The sequence below is a fragment of the Cebidichthys violaceus genome, unplaced genomic scaffold (genome assembly GCF_023349555.1).
Source record: "Cebidichthys violaceus isolate CVI_PGR_0920_01 unplaced genomic scaffold, fCebVio1.0.p SCAF_21, whole genome shotgun sequence".
NCBI lineage: Eukaryota > Metazoa > Chordata > Actinopteri > Perciformes > Stichaeidae > Cebidichthys > Cebidichthys violaceus.
This window is the reverse complement of record NW_027176384.1, coordinates 3,865,449-3,884,199: the sequence shown is the minus strand read 5'-3', so window position 1 is coordinate 3,884,199 and position 18,751 is coordinate 3,865,449. Positions and strand designations below refer to the sequence as shown.

Below are 18,751 nucleotides of genomic sequence, written 5' to 3'. Positions count from 1 at the left end.
ATAGCAACAGAAAAAGGAACCAGTTTAGGGCATTTCACTTCATAAAAAGGAACTCTGTGTATGTGTTCGTGTGTGTGTGTGTGTGTGTGTGTGTGTGTGTGTGTGTGTGTGTGTGTGTGTGTGTGTGTGTGTGTGAGAGTGAGAGTGTGTGTGTGTGTGTGTGTGTGTGTGTGTGTGTGTGTGTTGAGGCCAAATTATCTGTAGATAGTACCATGAAGTGGAACAACTCAGGGCCAGTGCATGATAAGGTTGAGCCATTTGTCATGTACAATCACATATACAGTGCAAAGTACTGAGCAAAGGCTGTGAATACTTATGTGATTTTCTTCGTTTTTATTTTTAATAGATTAGAAAAAATTTCAAACATACTTTTTTCATGTTATCATTATGGGGTATTGTGTGTAGAATTTTGAGGAAAAAAATGAATTTAATCTATTTTGGAATAAGGCTGTAACAAAACAAAATGTGGAAAAAGTGAAGCGCTGTGAATACTTTCCGGATGCACTGTAATAACTATACTGTAATTGCCATGATGCCAGCTCTGTGAAGCTGCAGTCAGGCATAGTGGTACAGGCTAACATGCTAATGTTTAGCAGGTATAATGTTTACCATGTTCATCATCATAGTTTGATGTTATAGTATGCCAACATTCACTAATTAGCAATAAAAACAAAATACAGCTGAAGCTGATGGGAATGTTGTTAGTTTTGCAGGCATTTGGTCATAAAGCAAAGTATTGGACAAATTCAAATTGGGATCTGTTGATGGTGCTAGATTAAAGTTAGAGAACTCCACAAATTTAGCAATGCACTACTATGGAGTTTTAAAAAAAATCAACATAAATATTGGCAGAACAAGACATCACTTGAGGCAATTTATCAGATCACACACAGCTCCCTTTGGAAACACAAAGGCTTTGTACAACTTTAAAGGGTATAGTATGCAACAATTTCCTAAAAAAAACTATGTATTGACTGATACAAAAATAATGACCGTCTGTACCATATTTCATGGCAATACATCCAATAGTTGTTAAGACATTTCACTAAAAATAAAAATATTCTAAGTCATGGCTGTGTAGAGGGAAAGTCAGAGGATCACCAATCAGTAAGATTCATCCTCTTGGGACCATGAATGTCTGTACAAAATGCATCAAAAATCTGATAGTCTAATCTAGTAACTGTTGAGATATTTTAGTCTGGACCGAAGCCGTGGGCTGACTAACATTGTCATCCAGAGGGTGGCTAAAAACCATTGCATGTTCTATGTTCACTACTCTTTGAAGGGGATTTGCATGCCCTCGATTATAGTAGTGTATAGAAATGTTTTAATAGTGGTGATACAATACCTGAGTTTTAGTTCAGATACCACCCAATACCTTAGGTATTTACATGAATGGATAAACAGGAATATTCTATAACATGTTTTTGTAAAAATAAAAAGAGAGCGTGGCAGCTTTGTGGTCGCCCAATATGGCTACATGTACAACTACAACCTTAACGCTCATGCAAATCATCATTCCTTCTGGTTGAAGCAGCCCTTTTTGGTTTGCGGAGTATACGGATGTTTAGCAGAGAAGTAGATTACGCTACAGTGGTGGCTTCAAAATACTGACCTTGTCTAATGTCATTCCTGATGTCGAGCTCCAGGTCTCCCAAATGCCTGTTCATCTTAGCCGTGAGCTTCTTCTGTTGGCTTCGGTAGATGATCAGCACCGCTGAAAGACAAAACCAAGCAGACAAAGATAATTTATCTCATTGAATAACAAATTAGTCTTGACCTGTATGTGCTTTTGAGGCTGGTAGTAGACCAAAATGGGTCATTCAACCATTCTTTGTGTTTATTACCAACAATAATGCAGGGTATCAGCAGAAGGGAAAAAAGGGAAAGAAGCGGGTACAGATGCAACGGAGATCTGAAGTTCAGTGTAACCGTCTCGTCACCATACTTGATCTGTAAAAAAGCACACTATATTTGAAAGGAATCTTACAGAGCACAAATGCATGTTTACTACTTTGTTTAAGTAACTATTGCACGGAAACCGATACACTTCCAAAGACATTGGGTGTATTTGGTAGCACATTGTACTGTTGTAACTATTATCACAATAAAATTAACATTTTACTTCTCTATAGAATTGTCTTGACTGTTGTGTGGCTGAACGATTTACCATTAACTGCTGGAATTCAGTGTTGGGTGTCTTTGAGCTTTGAATCTCACACATGAAAAAGTCTGTCTCATGTCTGGTTTCTTTGGTTTCCATGATGCAGGGGTATTGGTTTCCTTCCTTAACACCCCACACTGACAACTCTGCTGGGGTCATCTCCAGTTTGTCTGCCTTTTTCTGAAATAACCGAGACAATTTTTAACTTTTATGTATCCATTTGTGCATGTGTGTTAAAAATATGCATTACCTGTAAGGTGATGCGAACACCGTCCCCCACCCTGGTGGATGTGAAGCTAGTGAACTCGGGGTCTGGATAGTAGTTTATCGTTAAGGAGCAGGCCAAGGTTTCATTCGCTACTTTCAGAAACAAAGTGCTGCTCGAAACCTTTTTGTCAGCTGCAGGTGTGTCATAGGTGAGACTCTGCAGAGAATAAAAAAACACTGAGTATAATATAACAATCTGTAGATGGCATGGTAATGGTAACCCGGTAAAGCAATGTAACATGACAATTATACAGCACAATACAATGAAACAATGTGACGATGGTTGATGTGACATGACATGCTGCAGCATAACAAAAGGACACATCTTAGCATGACGTGACATATGACATAATGCAAAATGTTACATATGATAACGTAAAATGGCGTCTAATACACTATAATTGGGCCTGCTGTGATATAATGTGACAATGTACTGTAATGCAGCAGGATTATTATGCAACATGAAATATTTAATGTGAGACAATACAATGGGACAGTCTACAGGGCTACCTGATGGTTTCTGTTTTGGGGAGGTCTGACGTCCTGCAGGATGTGGTTGTGCATGACCCCTTCCACAAAGTCCAGGTGGGATCCCGTGAGTGTGATCTTCCTCTTCCCACTATCAGAAATAGAGCAGCAGCCAATCAGAGAAGACGACGTTCGATTGTGCTCCAGAGATGACGCATCTTTGTAGGCCAATAATAGTTGACAGGCCAATGCCAACTCATTAGTTTTCTAATTTCTGCAGCGCTCTAAACCAGAGAAGGCGTTTTCTTACCACAATAGCCTGAAATGATGGTAAAAAGACATCTGTGGCTACCACTTTCATATAGTGGTGAAATGATAACTCTGTTCTTCTATAAGGTGATAATAATAATAATAATGCCATAATGCTTATGGTTCTGGGATTATTAGATTTTTGTATGTGTATGTTTGGTACATATGCACATCAACTGTTTTTGAACCTGAACAAGCAACAGGGTAAAAAGACAGAAGTGGCACTTTCAGCTGCTGCAACTAAAAAAGGGAAGAGGTGTAATGGTGAAAGACAAGCTTTCGGGAAGTGGCATTTTTTCCCCATGAGATGACTCGCAACTGTTAACTGCTGCTCACTTACTAACCATGTTTTCTAGAATAAGTCTCAGCAAAATGTATTGAAGTTAGTGACAAAACTCTGGAGGCAGATCCCAAAATAGCAAACTAAAGTTTTCACTGCCCTTTTTGATATAGATTTGTTGACAGTGCTGTCTAGAGCATTTATAATTGCCAAAGTATAAAATTAAGTAGTCAAAGTAGTTATAATAACCATGGTGTAGACCAGTGTTTTTCAACCTTTTCTGAGCCGCGGCACATTTTTTACATTAAAAAAATTGTGTTGCACACAACAACCAAAAAAAGTTACAAAATGACACCTTTTAGTATAATACAGCATACATGCCAGGGATGTCAAACTCAATCACAGAGAGGGCCAAAATAAAAAATTGTGACTATGTTGAGGGCCAAATGGGGTCAACATTTAATAAACAGGATAGAAGGGATATTGGACAAAGTGCAAGAAGAATACATGTTTTGGTAGGCTACATTCTTTTATGCATACTACCAGAGCCAGATGTCTGGCATCTTCTCTTGGCTGCCAGTTCATTAATATCTGGGGTTAAGTTCTGTGCTGTGGAAACCCTCAAGATGGAGTGAAGGTGTGCATCAGTGAGACGGCTCCTGTGTGGGTTTTTGTTCATCTTCATCACAGAGAAAAGCTGCTCACACAGGTATGTGCTTCCAAACATGCAGAGCATTTGAGCAGCATGTAGGTAGAGTTGAGGCAAGGTTTCGGGGATGAAGCTTGGAAACTGTGCAGAGCTACACAGAGTCATACTTTGCCTTGAGTGTGTCATTACACTGGAGGTCTATCAGCTCCATTTGGATGTGCACAGGTGCTCTTTCCACGTCAACTGCAAACAGATTGCTGAGCAGTTCAAATTAAAATGTATGAACTGCAAAGTCGGCAAATCGCTGGGTGAACTCTGTGCCAAGTGCGTCCAGTTTATCAGCAAAATGCGCAGTCGCGAGCGGTGGAGACACGGTTTGGCAACACAGAAAGCGACCCAATGTTTCCTTGCTGCATATCTTAGACTCCCACAGGCGCAGCTTGGCTTGGAAAGCTCTCACTGCATCACACATGTCTGTGATCATACATGTCTGTGATGATCATACATGTATGTGATCATACATGTCTGTGATGATCATACATGTCTGTGATGATCATACATGTCTGTGATGATCATACATGTCTATGATCACACGTCCCCGTCCCTGAAGCTGGAGGTTTAGCGCAGTGAGATGCTTCGTTATGTCGCACAAAAAGGTCAGCTCACATCGCCACGTTTTGTCCCGGAGCTCTGTGGTGTGGCGGGCCAATTATGATATGATTGTACCGAGAGTCGGAATATTTATACATGTCTGATATATGCTAACAATTTAATGACAAGTCTCTCAATTTGTTGATCCTTACTAGGCTTTTCATCTGGGTTAGAATCAGGGACGTGCGGTCAGGGGAGGCAGGTGAGGCAGAGCCTTATTCCTTAGCCAGCCACTATATCGCAGGCTCAGACGCTCAACAATGGCAAATTATTTGCAACAACTAAATATTTTTAGTTGCTGTAACGTCTTTGTCACTACCTAGCATATTAATTACTTGGTAAACTGAAGCCATGTTCATTTTAATACCAAGTTTATTTGTATACAGTAGGCTAACTTTTTACAGCAGTGAGGGTAGGATGTATGTACAGTTGTGGTCAAAAGTTTACATACACTTGTAAAGAACATAATGTCATGGCTCTCTTGAGTTTCCAGTTATTTCTACAACTCTGATTTTTCTCTGATAGAGTGATTGGAACAGATACTTCTTTGTCACAAAAAACATTCATGAAGTTTGGTTCTTTCATGACTTTATTATGGGTTAACAGAAAAAGTGACAAAATCTGCTGGGTCAAAAATATACATACAGCAACATGAATTAGCAATTTTGGTGACTTAGAAAGTTGTGTCAATGAAATAAGCTTCATAGCATGGCCTCTTAACTTCTTGTGAGTGATTATGAGTGACTACAGCTGGTGACTTCTCTGAGGCCATTTAAATAGGGCTCATTGGATACAAACGCCCACAAACGCTACAATGGGAAAGTCAAAGGAGCTCAGCATGGATCTGAAAAAGCAAATCATTGACTTGAACAAGTCAGGAAAGTCACTTGGAGCCATTTCAAAGCAGCTGCAGGTCCCAAGAGCAACAGTGCAAACAATTGTTTGTAAGTATAAAGTGCATGGCACTGTTTTGTCACTGCCACGATCAGGAAGAAAACGCAAGCTATCACCTGCTGCTGAGAGAAAATTGGTCAGGAGGGTGAAGAGTCAACCGAGAACCACCAAAAAGCAGATCTGCCAAGAATTAGAAGCTGCTGGAACACAGGTGTCAGTGTCCACAGTCAAGCGTGTTTTGCATCTCCATGGACTGAGAGGCTGCCGTGCAAGAAGGAAGCCCTTGCTCCAAAAGTGGCACCTTAAGGCTCGACTGAAGTTTGCTGCTGATCACATGGACAAAGATAAGACCTTCTGGAGGAAAGTTCTGTGGTCAGACGAAACAAAAATCGAGCTGTTTGGCCACAATGCCCAGCAATATGTTTGGAGGAGAAAAGGTGAGGCCTTTAACCCCAAGAACACCATGCCTACCGTCAAGCACGGTGGTGGTAGTATTATGCTGTGGGGCTGTTTTGCTGCCAATGGAACTGGTGCTTTACAGAGAGTAAATGGGATAATGAAGAAGGAGGATTACCTTCAAATTCTTCAAGATAACCTAAAATCATCAGCCCGAAGGTTGGGTCTTGGGCGCAGTTGGGTGTTCCAACAGGACAATGACTCGAAACACACATCAAAAGTGGTAATGGAATGGCTAAATCAGGCTAGAATTAGGGTTTTAGAATGGCCTTCCCAAAGTCCTGACTTAAATCCCATTGAGAACATGTGGACAATGCTGAAGAAACAAGTCCATGTCAGAAAGCCATCAAATTTAACTGAACTGCACCAATTCTGTCAAGAGGAGTGGTCAAAGATTCAACGAGAAGCTTGCCAGAAGCTTGTGGATGGCTACCAAAAGCGCCTAATTGAAGTGAAAATGGCCAAGGGACATGTAACCAAATATTAGCACTGCTGTATGTATATTTTTGACCCAGCAGATTTGATCACTTTTTCTGTTAACCCATAATAAAGTCATGACAGAACTAAACTTCATGAATGTTTTTTGTGACAAAGAAGTATCTGTTCCAATCACTCTATCAGAGAAAAATCAGAGTTGTAGAAATAACGGGGAAACTCAAGAGAGCCATGACATTATGTTCTTTACAAGTGTATGTAAACTTTTGACCACAACTGTATGTCCACACAAAAGTACACCATCACCTTGATTATTCGCAGCTGTTGGGGTCCATCAAAAAGCACGAGTTGGGCAACTTATCATAAATAAAAGTAATTACTGCAAATGAAAGGCTGAGCAATAAAAACGTAATTCAAAACTATATTTTAAAGATGTATGGAATGCAGCACATGCTGTGTTTCTTTGCAAAGGATGTAGCTAGCAATTGTAAACCAATTTTTTTTTTGCAGTGCATTCTTCCATCATATGCACACTACAGCAGGGCTATTGATTACCCCAAAATTTCCAGTTTATTCCCATGGAAAGTTTCCAACTTTGAATATTCCCGGAATTTTGCACGCACGCACGCACGCACGCGCGCGCGCGCGCGCGCACGCACGCACACGCACACGCACGCACACACACACACACACACACACACACATTCCAATAAATCCAGTCATACCTGATCCAGCTGCTGCTCGGGACAATGTTGGTGCAGGACGGGGATGACTGGTAGGTGATTTCAGCATTGCCATGGCAACTACCGTCTGGGAGGAGAACACATGCGTTGACCGTGCCTTTAGTATTGGCACTGGGAATGTGGAACGTTAGTTTCACACCAGTGTGGTTCCATACAGGAGACCTGAGAGAGGAAAACCAGTTATTAACCATATTATGCAGAATACTTATATACAGCCAAACGAAGAGCAGCAAAATGTGCCAGAACATAAGTAACCATCTCTCTATAACAGAAAGATAAAAACACAATCCTGAAATAGCTTAAAATCGTCAATCCCTAAAGCAGAAGCACACTCAGCTTTAGTTTCAAGTTGATGCTCGGATACTAAAATGTTTGAGCAACAGCGCTGACGAGCACAAAGTGCACAGGTTTTTACGTAAAAAGGGAAATGGCACCCCATTTTGATTTTTAAGCTTTCCTAAATCTAAAAACTGGGCATCCGACGCAGCAGCAGCAGCACCATTGACAACGAAACGGTTTATTATACATAAAAAAGTCCAGTTAGACTTTAGGAAAGAGCAGTGCACATATAGTTTTGATTAGACAGTCACTAATAAGTATTGAATTAACCGTCAACTTGGCTAATGGGTGGAATTTACCTGTGAGGTAATAACTGCTATCTTCATATTGTAATTTCTAGTGTAAGCGTAATTTTAGCCGCTCATATACTGACTCACTCGTGTGGAGTGCAGTCCACCTTCGCCTGGATCCTCACTCTGGTCACGTCACTGAGGTTGTAACCAGACAACACTGCATGGTTTCTGCCGTAGAAAGACACAACGCTGGGAGTGATGGAGGAGATCTCCGGTTTCTGACAGTAAAACACACACTGAGGTGAGCATCAGAGGATCAGAGGAAGAATGTGTGTGAGAATTGAGGTTCAGACTTACAAAAAAGTTCATCCCTGACTCCATCAATTGGCAAACGTCCTGCAGGAGAAAGTGAGGGAAGAAATTAAGCAGGTTCACATGACATGCACAGTAAAGGTACTGAACTCATTTCAAACTAATTTCCTGTTAACTTATCTGGTAATTGCTAAATGTAGCCAACATGAATTTAACATTCTTGTTAAATATTTTTTGAAAGACAGTTCAAATAATTCCTCTTAACTAGAATATAATATAATTATATAAAGTCATAGTGTTCAAGCTGACAAACGGCTCAAAATGAATGCGGTGTTGATGCATTGGTGTACAACTGTAGCACTTACTACTGTATATAGGTCAATATAATATAGGTAAAGATAAATATATAAAAACATGCATAATTACATCCTCCACTGTTCCATTTGCCCAGGAACAGCCGCTTCTGTTCCAGTCACATCCAGCCTCGATACACTGCTGACACCTGAAGAGAAAACAAATGTTATCACCTGTTGTTGATAAAACATGAATCATATCGACACAAAGACCACATTATAGTAATGCTGCATCATGTTTCCTGATGATAAAACATAACTACTGACAGCCATATTTAAAGTATGAGGCTCAGCAGTACGATGCAGGGGGGGGGGGGTGAAATACTTTTGCCTTGCAGTGTGTTTATGCCGCTTGATTTTTTTTCATCAGAGCAGCTTGTTTCATCTCTTGTTAGTAGCACAATGAGGCTTACTATGGCTTTTCATCTCAAACATTAGCTGCTCACCAATGTCAAATATAGGAAAGAGACTGATTACAATTTTTTAGATGGCATTTGCCTTAACAAAATACACTCCCTTCCCCGACAACAATACATTAATGACTCTACAAGCTATTTGATTGGAGATATGCTGCCCCTACCTCTCATTCCAACTGGATTGGGGACTTAATGTTCTGTTTGAAACTTGGAAATGACTCAGTTACTCCATTTAAAAGTCAGTGAATACATTTTATAAAGTTTGGGGCCTTTTTCTATCCTTTTTTAATTTATGTATTTTTTTGTCTGTAGTACTTTTTCTATTACTTTGTTACATCTTTTTCATGTATTGGGCTTTTTGTTTTGTAACTTTCAGATACAGTCTTTTTGGTCATTATCATATGTGGCGTAATATGTGTGTGCGTGCGAAGCTTCAAGTTGTTTGCATGTGTGTGTCTCATGTCAGCTGGATGCCTGAGGTTAACAGCTAAAATGTTTATTTGTACTGATCCACAATGGTACTCAATAAACCTTGGAGAGAATGAAAGTATGAGGCTTTGCAGGAACAATGGCTTTCATCCAACAGTTGTGAAGAGACAAGGTTAATTTATATTTTCTAGACCTGAGAACTGATCATTTCATCAGTGATGCATCTGACTGACTATGTACTTACAGGACAGAAGTTGGCGGTCCACTGATCTCAGAGCAGTTGGACAGCTTAAGTTCTTCCCTCAACTGTGTCTCCCCAAGTCTAAACTTCAATGTGACAGGCAGGCCTGTTCGGTGAAAATAGTAGAGTGAATGTCAGAGTCTTGGTCATAATATTCAGGAACACATGTTTTATGTGATGTAACAATTTATAACATGTTAACTTTTTCATTAACAAAGACTCTTGTGACAATGTGAAAGTCATTGATCACCAGGTATTTAATTCACTGGATTGATATTATACCCATAACTCACTGACCTTCAGCAGGAAGTGTGCTTTTTAAAAGGATGCAGGTGCATTGTGGGAACTGTGGAGGAGGGCTTTTTGTGCAACAAAAATCACTGGAACTTGCGGAGAATTGACAGGCGAAGTTAGACCGAGCCTCCTGGCCCACAGTGAGGTGTGTCTGGATGTTTAGTGTGATCTGAGAAAAGGAGGATACGAGTGTTTAAAGGAGAAACATGTGACAATCCCAACTGAGTACAGTTCAAAGCTTGTATGTGATCTGTACCTGTCCAGAGCCGTCCTTTGCTACTCTGTAGGAAACCATTTTTGGTTGAAAATCCTCAGGAATGGATATCCAGTCTGAATCTTGACAGTCATCTTCAAATGTGCAACTAGGAAGAGAAACAAAATGTTTTAACCGAGTTTATGATTATTTAAAGGTGTCAACTGCAGATGACGTTTCCCCGACCTTCTTTTAGAGCCGCACCAGACGCAGTATGGATCCTGTGCAGACCAACAGTCCTGCACATTTGTGTATGTGCTGCAATCAGACACGGGTACGCGCTTCATCTAGAACAAAGCACAAACATAGCAACACTTTAAAATACAGCATACGTACATATCACATGTATATCACATTGTGGTAATAAAAATAAATACACAAGTATTCATAATCTCTCAGTGTTCACCACAGCCCTACACATGATGCATGTGCAATGCACCTACCTGGTTTTGTAATGGCATGTACACATGTTTAAGATCCACTTGATCCAGAAGCATTTTGGGAAACACTTGGCGGTCGTCGTTGGCCCTGTAGAGCACCCTGGGACAGGTGGGGTGGTAGTTCTTGTCCACAGCGAGCTGACAACGACAACGTAGCTTTGTTAAGTTTCAGACTGAGCTACTCTGCTGGTAAATACCAAACAGTTATGGCTTAATGAACAATTTAAAAACTGTTTTTTGCGCATGAAGTTAGCCATCAGGCACACAGCTGGTCAAAATATAAAAGGAAACTAATTGTTTTGAACAACTTAAGGCTTATTTAGCCAGCAAAAATGATTATTTGGCTCTCTCAATATGCCTTTTCTCACAGCAGACCTTTTGGCTTGTCATAGTAGGAAATTCATTTAATTATCTACAAATAGCACAACTATAGATACAATCTGCCAAAAACATTAGCATGAATGACAATTAACTAACTACAAAAAAAAAAAAAAGTATCTGCTGCTGCAATCGATGGCTGTGGCGATTCTGCAGAGGAAGAGTTGCATTTCCTGGTGAGTCTGTGGTTCCGGTTTCTCTTCCATGTCAAGCTACCCCCTAATGACCACTACCATTTAGGTTGTTGAGGAAAATCTTAAACCATTGATGTCTTTGAGTCCTAATAGGGAACATTATGTTCACATCATGTCATGTCCGCTGTGTTGACCAACTTAACAATTTACCAGCACACAGGATGTGATTCAACTATATTTTGTGCAGTCCAGCGTTCATGTTGAAGCAGAAATGTCATGGCGTCTCCCTCTTCAGCCTCAGACTCACCAGTGTATATGCTGGAGTGTTTCAGGTTCTGTCAGGCTTCACTTACCCCTTCAGGGAGTTTCCCTCCTCTGGCAATCACCTGGCCACACACTTGTCTGACAGCTGGACCTAATTTCCTCAATCACTCCCGGTACATATGGAGGGCAGCTTTTTTAGTCAGTCTTCTTTACCATGCTGCTGTAGATGTGCAGCTATTTTTTTAATCCGCTTGAGTTTGTTGCCAGTTACCCGTTTGTTTGACTTGCCTCGGTGCCTGCCCTCCTTTCTCTGACTCCCCCTGGATCTGTTTGCCTGTACTGACTACACACCTGTTGGCAATTGCTGACTGACAAATCTTTAAAGGGATAGTCCAGGTGTTTTAAAGTGGGGTTGTATGAGGCACATAGTCGGTGTGTTACCTACAGTATAGATGACGGTCAATGCAGGAGAAGCAGGTAGAAGTACCAGTAAAGAGCAAAGCTATGTACTGCTGTGGACCGGGGAAGCGGTAAAACGTATTAAGCTACCAAAAAGAAAGACCCATCTTTAAAAAAAAATTCAGTTTAAGTGTAGACTGTATTTACAATATTTTCGCTGGTTTACCTGTAAAAAACCTGTAATTTTACCTCGCAGATCCCAGGATTGTTTTTCCCAATGGAGTCTGCTTTGGCGAGAGCATAGATAACGGCCTCTGTTCACCCGTTGGAAACATACTGTGTATCTGTCTTACGACAAGATAAGGTGAGCCTTTCTTTGAGGTGGATAAAATACATTTTGCTGCTGCCTCTATCCACAGCAGTACGTTGATTTGCTTTCATGCTGGTACAACTATCTGCTACTCCAAACTGTGACCGTACCTACTGTCATCTATAGGTAATGAACTGACTATCGATAAACACCTCATACAAACAAGTAGTCATGTTATTGGGCTTAAAAAGTGGCTTTCTGCCCATGAGTTTTGGTTACACATCCATACTACCCTGACAGTGAACCTACTCTCCCAACACATGATGTGTTGCATTAGATTTGATTTTATGATAAGAACCAGCTGGTGTTGTACAGCAATATACTGAGCGTGATGATGATGATTATAAGAAGCTCTTGTTCTTGTTAATTTTACATTGAAAGAGTTTACGTGTGTGTAATTTAAGAAAATCTAAATAATTAATAGAAACAAATATTGCTGAACAAACAGAATTCGGTATGTCTGAAATTTGCCCACACCCTGGTAAATGTTCACAACCAAAAGGTTTGTTCTAGTTATTTATAGATCCATATCTCACACATATTATCACACCATCATCTTTAACAAAAAAAAGGCAACAACCGACAATTTCTGCATCGCCTTTGTTCCCCCTCTAGCTGTCAGGTGTCTTCCCCTATGCGTTCTGCTAGCGAGTCAATAATAAAGTCATTCTTCTCTGTTAGGCCTCAGCTGCCTAGCTGGGAGAAATGCACTTAGGGGTTTTATGAATACTTGAGAAAGTAAACTCGGCATGAAAGAGCCTATTGTGTCTAGCAGAGGGTTACTGTGGAGTGCTTCCTGTTTAATTCTTTAATCATGTGAATGAGCGTGTGTAAAGACTCTCTGCAGAATTTCATTCGTTGTTTTAAGAAGATGGAAAGAAGACGGGGATGATGTGTTGGAGGAGTGACAGAAGAGACAAAGACGGGGGTGACGGGAAGCTGGTCAGAATTAACCAAAAACTAAGAAGACTGAAATATGAATTTGTCAACTTCAATCACATTATGGCTCCGATTGAAAGTTGTAATGGAAACATTTATTAGAGTGTCTGTTTTCCTATAGAGCATTGCCCTCTTTCTTATCATTAAATAAACATCAGTGACATTAATGTATAGATAGTAGTTAACTAATAGAACAAATTTGAGAGCATCTGATGCATGCATGCATAAGTACTAATTCTAAATAAGTACTTATACACACCTTAATGAGCTGCCCATCTCCTGTCCCGATGAAGAACACCAGCCAGGCCTTCTGTCTCACTGCCAGAACAGAGGTCATGTACTTCTGCTTGAAGAGCACGGCCTTCGGGTGCAGAGTCTTTGGCTGAGAAACAAACAAACACACTGATGATCAGATTAGGATCCAACAGGTATTTATGGATTCCTGAAGTAGTATCGAGGGCCGTTAAAATAGCTAATGACGACTCAAAACTCAATTAAGTGCATTGCTGGGTCATCAAGTGATTATAAATCATGTACATTCATCTTTTTTGTTTGTCATTTCATTGTGCCTTTGAATGTGAGCCGCAACAGGAAAGCTTTGGCATAAGCATTAGCATAAAACCATCCCTGGATTCAGTGAGTTATACTGTAGCCTACACCTTGTGGGTGATATGAATGTTCAGTGACAATAAGTGACATTTGAATTATTTTGTCACCATCTCTATAGCAATCAACTCCATAAGAGCCTCATAAACCAACTTCTCATATTTGGATTACAGTTTTTCTTGTTTAATAAGACAATTCAGTGAGCAAAACCTAGTTCCCTCCTCAAATATGCTTCCACCAGCAGACAAGATCGCACTTTGAAATAACTTTAACCTTATTTCTGTGGTAATTTACATGGAAACATCTATGGGGAAAAACTTAAATCACGTGAGTTAGTAAGGTCATTAAGTCTCAAATTATTTATTTTAAAATAAGTTTCCTTGCATTATTTTATAGCTTCTTAGAACGTTTGCTCATTGTAAACTGTGATTATAATATGAAATATACACACATTCATAGTATTTGTAGTAGCAGCACATAATGTCTTTATGATCGTTACCCATAGATATGGACATACTGAGTCATAGCATTGGTTTTCACGTAGAGTGGAAGACTTTGTCAGTGCGTAAAATGAGCCTGTGATTCTAGTTTTGTAACTTTCTTGGAAACAACACCCGATCACTACAACACGTTTATCTATAATAAAACCACCCACCGTCAGTTTTGTGTTAAGAGGGCAGACAATGCTGAAGTCTGTATCACCAGCGTCTTCGCTGGGATACAGACTGATGTCAAACAGTACCAGCTTGGTGTTGGTTCGTCCTCCGTCCATACTGAACACGCCGCTCCATAGCACCTGCGGCCCACCCGGGATCACCGCGGAGGCGAGGAGCTTGCTGCCTTCACCTCTATCACCATCAGAGACACGAAGGGTCGCGCCCCGCAGAGACTCGAGAGTCTCCTTTTTGCTTGTTTTACCCTTGAGCCAAATGAGACGGACTTTGTTGTTCTTGTCACTTGAGGGCAGGTTGGAGAAAAGATAAATAATTAAATTGATCTGAAATCCATCCACAAACTCAGCATTGCCTTTGCATCGTTTGATTGTAGTGGTAGCATGGGCACCACTCAAAGAAAAGATAGATCCTTTCTGATGGTGTTTCGTATTACGAAGGTTCACTGCATCTGGTACCAAGGAGCAGCTTCCCTTTGCGGGCTCATATTTCGGCTCATATTGCTGATTGGCAGTCAAAATGTAGGTCTCGTTACTTCTCTGTTCCACGTTCACCAGGAAGCCGATGGACGCGCTGTTTGTCCACGGAGACCCCACCTGGATGTGCTCCCTGTATTGCACATTAGAAATGTTCTTCAGGTCCAGCACTTCGCAGTAGCCGCACTCGATCACGCCGCAGCTGATCAGAGTGTCATTCTCAACAAACGGCAACAATATGTTGACGCCGAAAGTTGTCTTCCGCTCGTCCGTCTCAGCAACCCGGGAAAAGTGCGCTTCGTTGGTCTGATCGCTCCCCGTCAAGATCCCTCTCTGACTCAGACTCTGGACCAGAGTCAGGTCGTGGCTCAGCTGGTACAGCCTCTCTTCCGTAGCTACGTAAACCGTGTTGGCGGCCACGGCGAAGTGGCGGATGTCTCCATCAAAAGTGAAGCGTCCGTTCTCCTCCAGACACCGAGTCGGTTCTCCCCAGAGGATGAACAACAGACCGGGCAGCAGCAGCATCTTCCGGCAGCACAACACTCACACGCTGACGGTCTTCATGGCACTCTGCTCTCCTCCACAGTGTTACTGGAGTGGCGCGTGGTCCTGCTGAAAAGAGAAGTGCTGAAAGTGGGAGGGAGCGCGCGCGTCCAGCAAAACCGAAAACTAACACACATCATTTTACTGTTTACGCTAATCTGCGTTTGTCCCTTTTTACCACGTTTTAAAACAAAGTGTATATTGTGTTAGTCTGATCAGACGGTGATGGCCTCCAACTGAGAACGCGTCTGATGAAAACACTTCACATGATAAACACATTCTGAATAAGGCAGCAGAGAGTTCTGATCGGCCCGCTCGATATCAATCATCATATCAATGTAGTCCCTAAAATAAGTCCATTAAAGATCACGTGATTCATTTGCATTGCGTCTTTGATGCTCATCGATTAGCAAAGAGTCACAACAGGCTACATTATGGTTAAGGGTCAGATAACCCGCATTTCAAATCATGTTCAAACTACAGTACAGCTAATGTGACATCTAGTGTCAGCTTTGGGAAGGTTTTTCTTCCAGTTGTTGAATATCACTAACTCAACAAGTCAATGCAAATAGATATGACACTGTTTTCTGAGATCATGTAGTTTTACTACATTGACAATGCCAGACAGATGTGACCTAATAAAATATCTTCAGCAATAGATTTGTGTGTATTTTATTTCTTTCTCACATAAACCTTAACATTATATTTTTGTGTAGGTGTGGTGTATGGATTCTATATATTCGCTTTTTATTGTAAACACATCATAATCACAATATAGACTAGCCTTAGCATGTAAGCTAAGCTTCTAGCACTTCAATGTTACTTTATTAGCTCATTGACACTGATGATAAAACATAAAACACAGGATCACTTTTTTTTTTAACTAACTAAATAACCTAAAATAAGTATTTTTTAATTTACATAATATCAGAAAGCCTGCTGTAGGCTTCCCTCTTGTGGTTGAACTGGTTCCTGTTGTCAGCTACTGAGTCCAGTTCGTGAGTTCCTGTGGTTAAAGTATGACCTTCATATAGCCGTGAAGGTGTTCACGGCTAACCTCCACTGTGTCACTGGAGTTGCGCGTAAAAGCGCACCGCGCCTCTGTTGACATGTGCTGAGACACTCATGCGACTCGCGGAATTCTATAGTTTCGGAGGGAATGTGAGGGCACTCGTGGAGAAACCCAGATGAGGGAGGTTTTACAGCAAGTAGTATTCAAGTAAAGAGTTTTAATTGAATTGTCAGCTACAGTTGTGGAGACCAATACCAGCGGGACCAGTTCAGAGGGAAGGAAAACCTCCCTGCAGTCTTTGTTAAACCCACTGGAGGGGGCAGCTCACCGCAGTCAAGTGTCAACTTCGTATCAACTTCCACTCAGCTTAAATTTCACGCGTTGGTGTCTCAGAAATTACGATGAGGAAATTAAATTATGTAACGAGCGCAATTCAATGACGAGTGTTTGCCACAGATGTGTTCGTGTCGCAGCAGCTGCGCCTGGTGAGCTTAAACCTCCGTCTCCTGAATCATGCATATTGCTTCACGACTAATATAATATAAAGTTATTCTAAAACAGGTCTGTACTCTACCATCTTCTACCTCATAACCAAGGTATCTTAAGCGTTACATTAAAATAATGTTCATAGATAGCTCCTAATTGTAAGTTGCAATAGGCCTAAGTCAAGTGAAGTGAAGGATTGTTATCTTGTAATTAAGTTCAGTTTGCCTTATCAACTGAAAAAGTGCACAGGTTGCACTGGAAAGATGAGGACAAAAAATCACATGTATAAGAGCATAAACATCTGATTAGTTCACAAGATAATTGACCTAATTACCAATTCACTGTTGTGATGGAGTGGAAGCATAAAATAAAATCAGTCTTTAGGAAAGAGCGTCATATCTGACTAAATGTCTATGCCCAAAAAACAACTATTCAGGACTTCTCTTCCTTTCATGATAGTTCAGAGTTCATGAAACACAGTTTTTACCTTTACTGAAACAAATTGTGATGTGGCATTTTCGTCTAAAAGAAAGAGACCTTACATAATTGCAATTAAGTACAACGAGACGTTTAAATGGGTGGATTTGCTCTTTAGAAGCCCGTTTGCGCTATCGTTTGCTGCCACTAGAGGGCGCTGTCCCCCCTCGGTGTGTCGATGCGGCGGAATGCAGGCAGCAGTACGGTCAGAGGCAGCAGAGCGTCGGGAACTCCAGCAGCTCCGCTCCGTATATCTCCGCTGATCCTCCGTGTGAGGGATTCATTCATCTCAGTCAGAGCGGTTGCTCGGTCTGTCCGCACGGCGTCCGTCCATCCAGCTGTTGAGATCCCTTCCTTCAATCCAGCGGTGCTCTGCATCTGCATCTGCGTCCAGGAGGGTCAGACGCATCATTTTTAAAATCAGCGGACCTGGCAACTTTTTTGGGGCATTTCTCTCTCTTTCTCATCAGCGTTTCATCCCCGGGAGATTCTTCTGCATTCAGCGGGCGCTGGTGAGTCTCCCTGTCGGGTGTTTTCATGTGAGGTGCGTCCCCTCTGGACACAGCACTGTGTGGAAATGATCAAACCTCTTGTCAAGCCAGATGTTTAGTATTTTATTGACCGAATGAGACCTTTGAGGAAGGTCATGTACGCACCGTTTCTCTCATGGCATAAAATTATAGTTCTATATCTGACTGGCGGACATGTTTTAGTATTCATGTGACTTTGAATAAACATTTCTTTCTTGATATTTAAATGTTACAATCAACAGTTTCTCAGTGATCTTTGTTTTCTATCTCTGTAACATCTTAAAAGTTGGCCAAATCATGTCAGTCAGTCACTTGGGCTGGTGAAAGTGAACAAATTCAGTTTTCTGTGGTACAGTCAGAGTGCACCTCGAGTTCAATCTCCATGAATGTGCAGTTTTGTCTCCCTCCACCTTGCCTTATTGAGTTTCGAGGACGTAATTGGTATTCACCAGCAGCTCTGAGTGTTGCATAATAGCCCGCATCTCAATGGGATTTAGGGTCAGTCGACATCCCACACGGGTGCTTTGCCAACCCGGGGTGCTGGAGACTCCCAGGGGTGCTGGAGGAGGTTGTGGGTGGGGGTGCCAGCTAAAATGACGATGGAGGGAACGAGGGCAGTCCAACGTCATCTGAAACAACAAGTTACAGCGACTCAGCTGACATGCACACAAGAAGATAAAGTGCATCTTGGTCAACTCCACCAGGCTCCTTAAACGACACTTTGTTACAAATACTGTTATTTAACTGAAGTAAAACTTTAAATTAGACTTTAACTTGTATCAAAGTATATTCTACACTGTGGTATTTCTAAAGCTACTTCAGTAAATGATTGGAATACTT

The 18,751-nt window shown here is 41.2% G+C and overlaps 2 protein-coding genes across 2 annotated transcripts in view; one reads left to right on the top strand and one right to left on the bottom strand.

Moving 5' to 3' along the window:
* Nucleotides 1-1,062: 1,062 nt before the first annotated feature.
* Nucleotides 1,063-15,466, bottom strand: LOC137877455 (plexin-C1-like). The gene is made up of 17 exons (XM_068717399.1): nucleotides 14,372-15,466; nucleotides 13,370-13,492; nucleotides 10,630-10,764; nucleotides 10,373-10,473; nucleotides 10,190-10,295; nucleotides 9,937-10,102; nucleotides 9,643-9,745; nucleotides 8,627-8,702; nucleotides 8,246-8,284; nucleotides 8,033-8,166; nucleotides 7,299-7,478; nucleotides 2,942-3,050; nucleotides 2,415-2,588; nucleotides 2,171-2,344; nucleotides 1,848-1,953; nucleotides 1,616-1,717; nucleotides 1,063-1,073 (listed from the first exon to the last, which is right to left on the bottom strand). The coding sequence occupies exons 1-17, from the start codon at nucleotides 15,386-15,388 to the stop codon at nucleotides 1,063-1,065; spliced, it is 2,856 nt and encodes a 951-aa protein (XP_068573500.1). The 5' UTR covers nucleotides 15,389-15,466.
* A 2,137-nt stretch (nucleotides 15,467-17,603) lies between these two features.
* The window catches only part of rerg (RAS-like, estrogen-regulated, growth inhibitor), a 33,877-nt gene continuing 32,729 nt past the window's right edge, over nucleotides 17,604-18,751 (top strand). The window contains exon 1 of the mRNA XM_068716968.1: nucleotides 17,604-17,893. The gene's annotated coding sequence lies outside the window, so the exon portion shown is untranslated. The remainder of the gene's footprint in view (nucleotides 17,894-18,751) is intronic.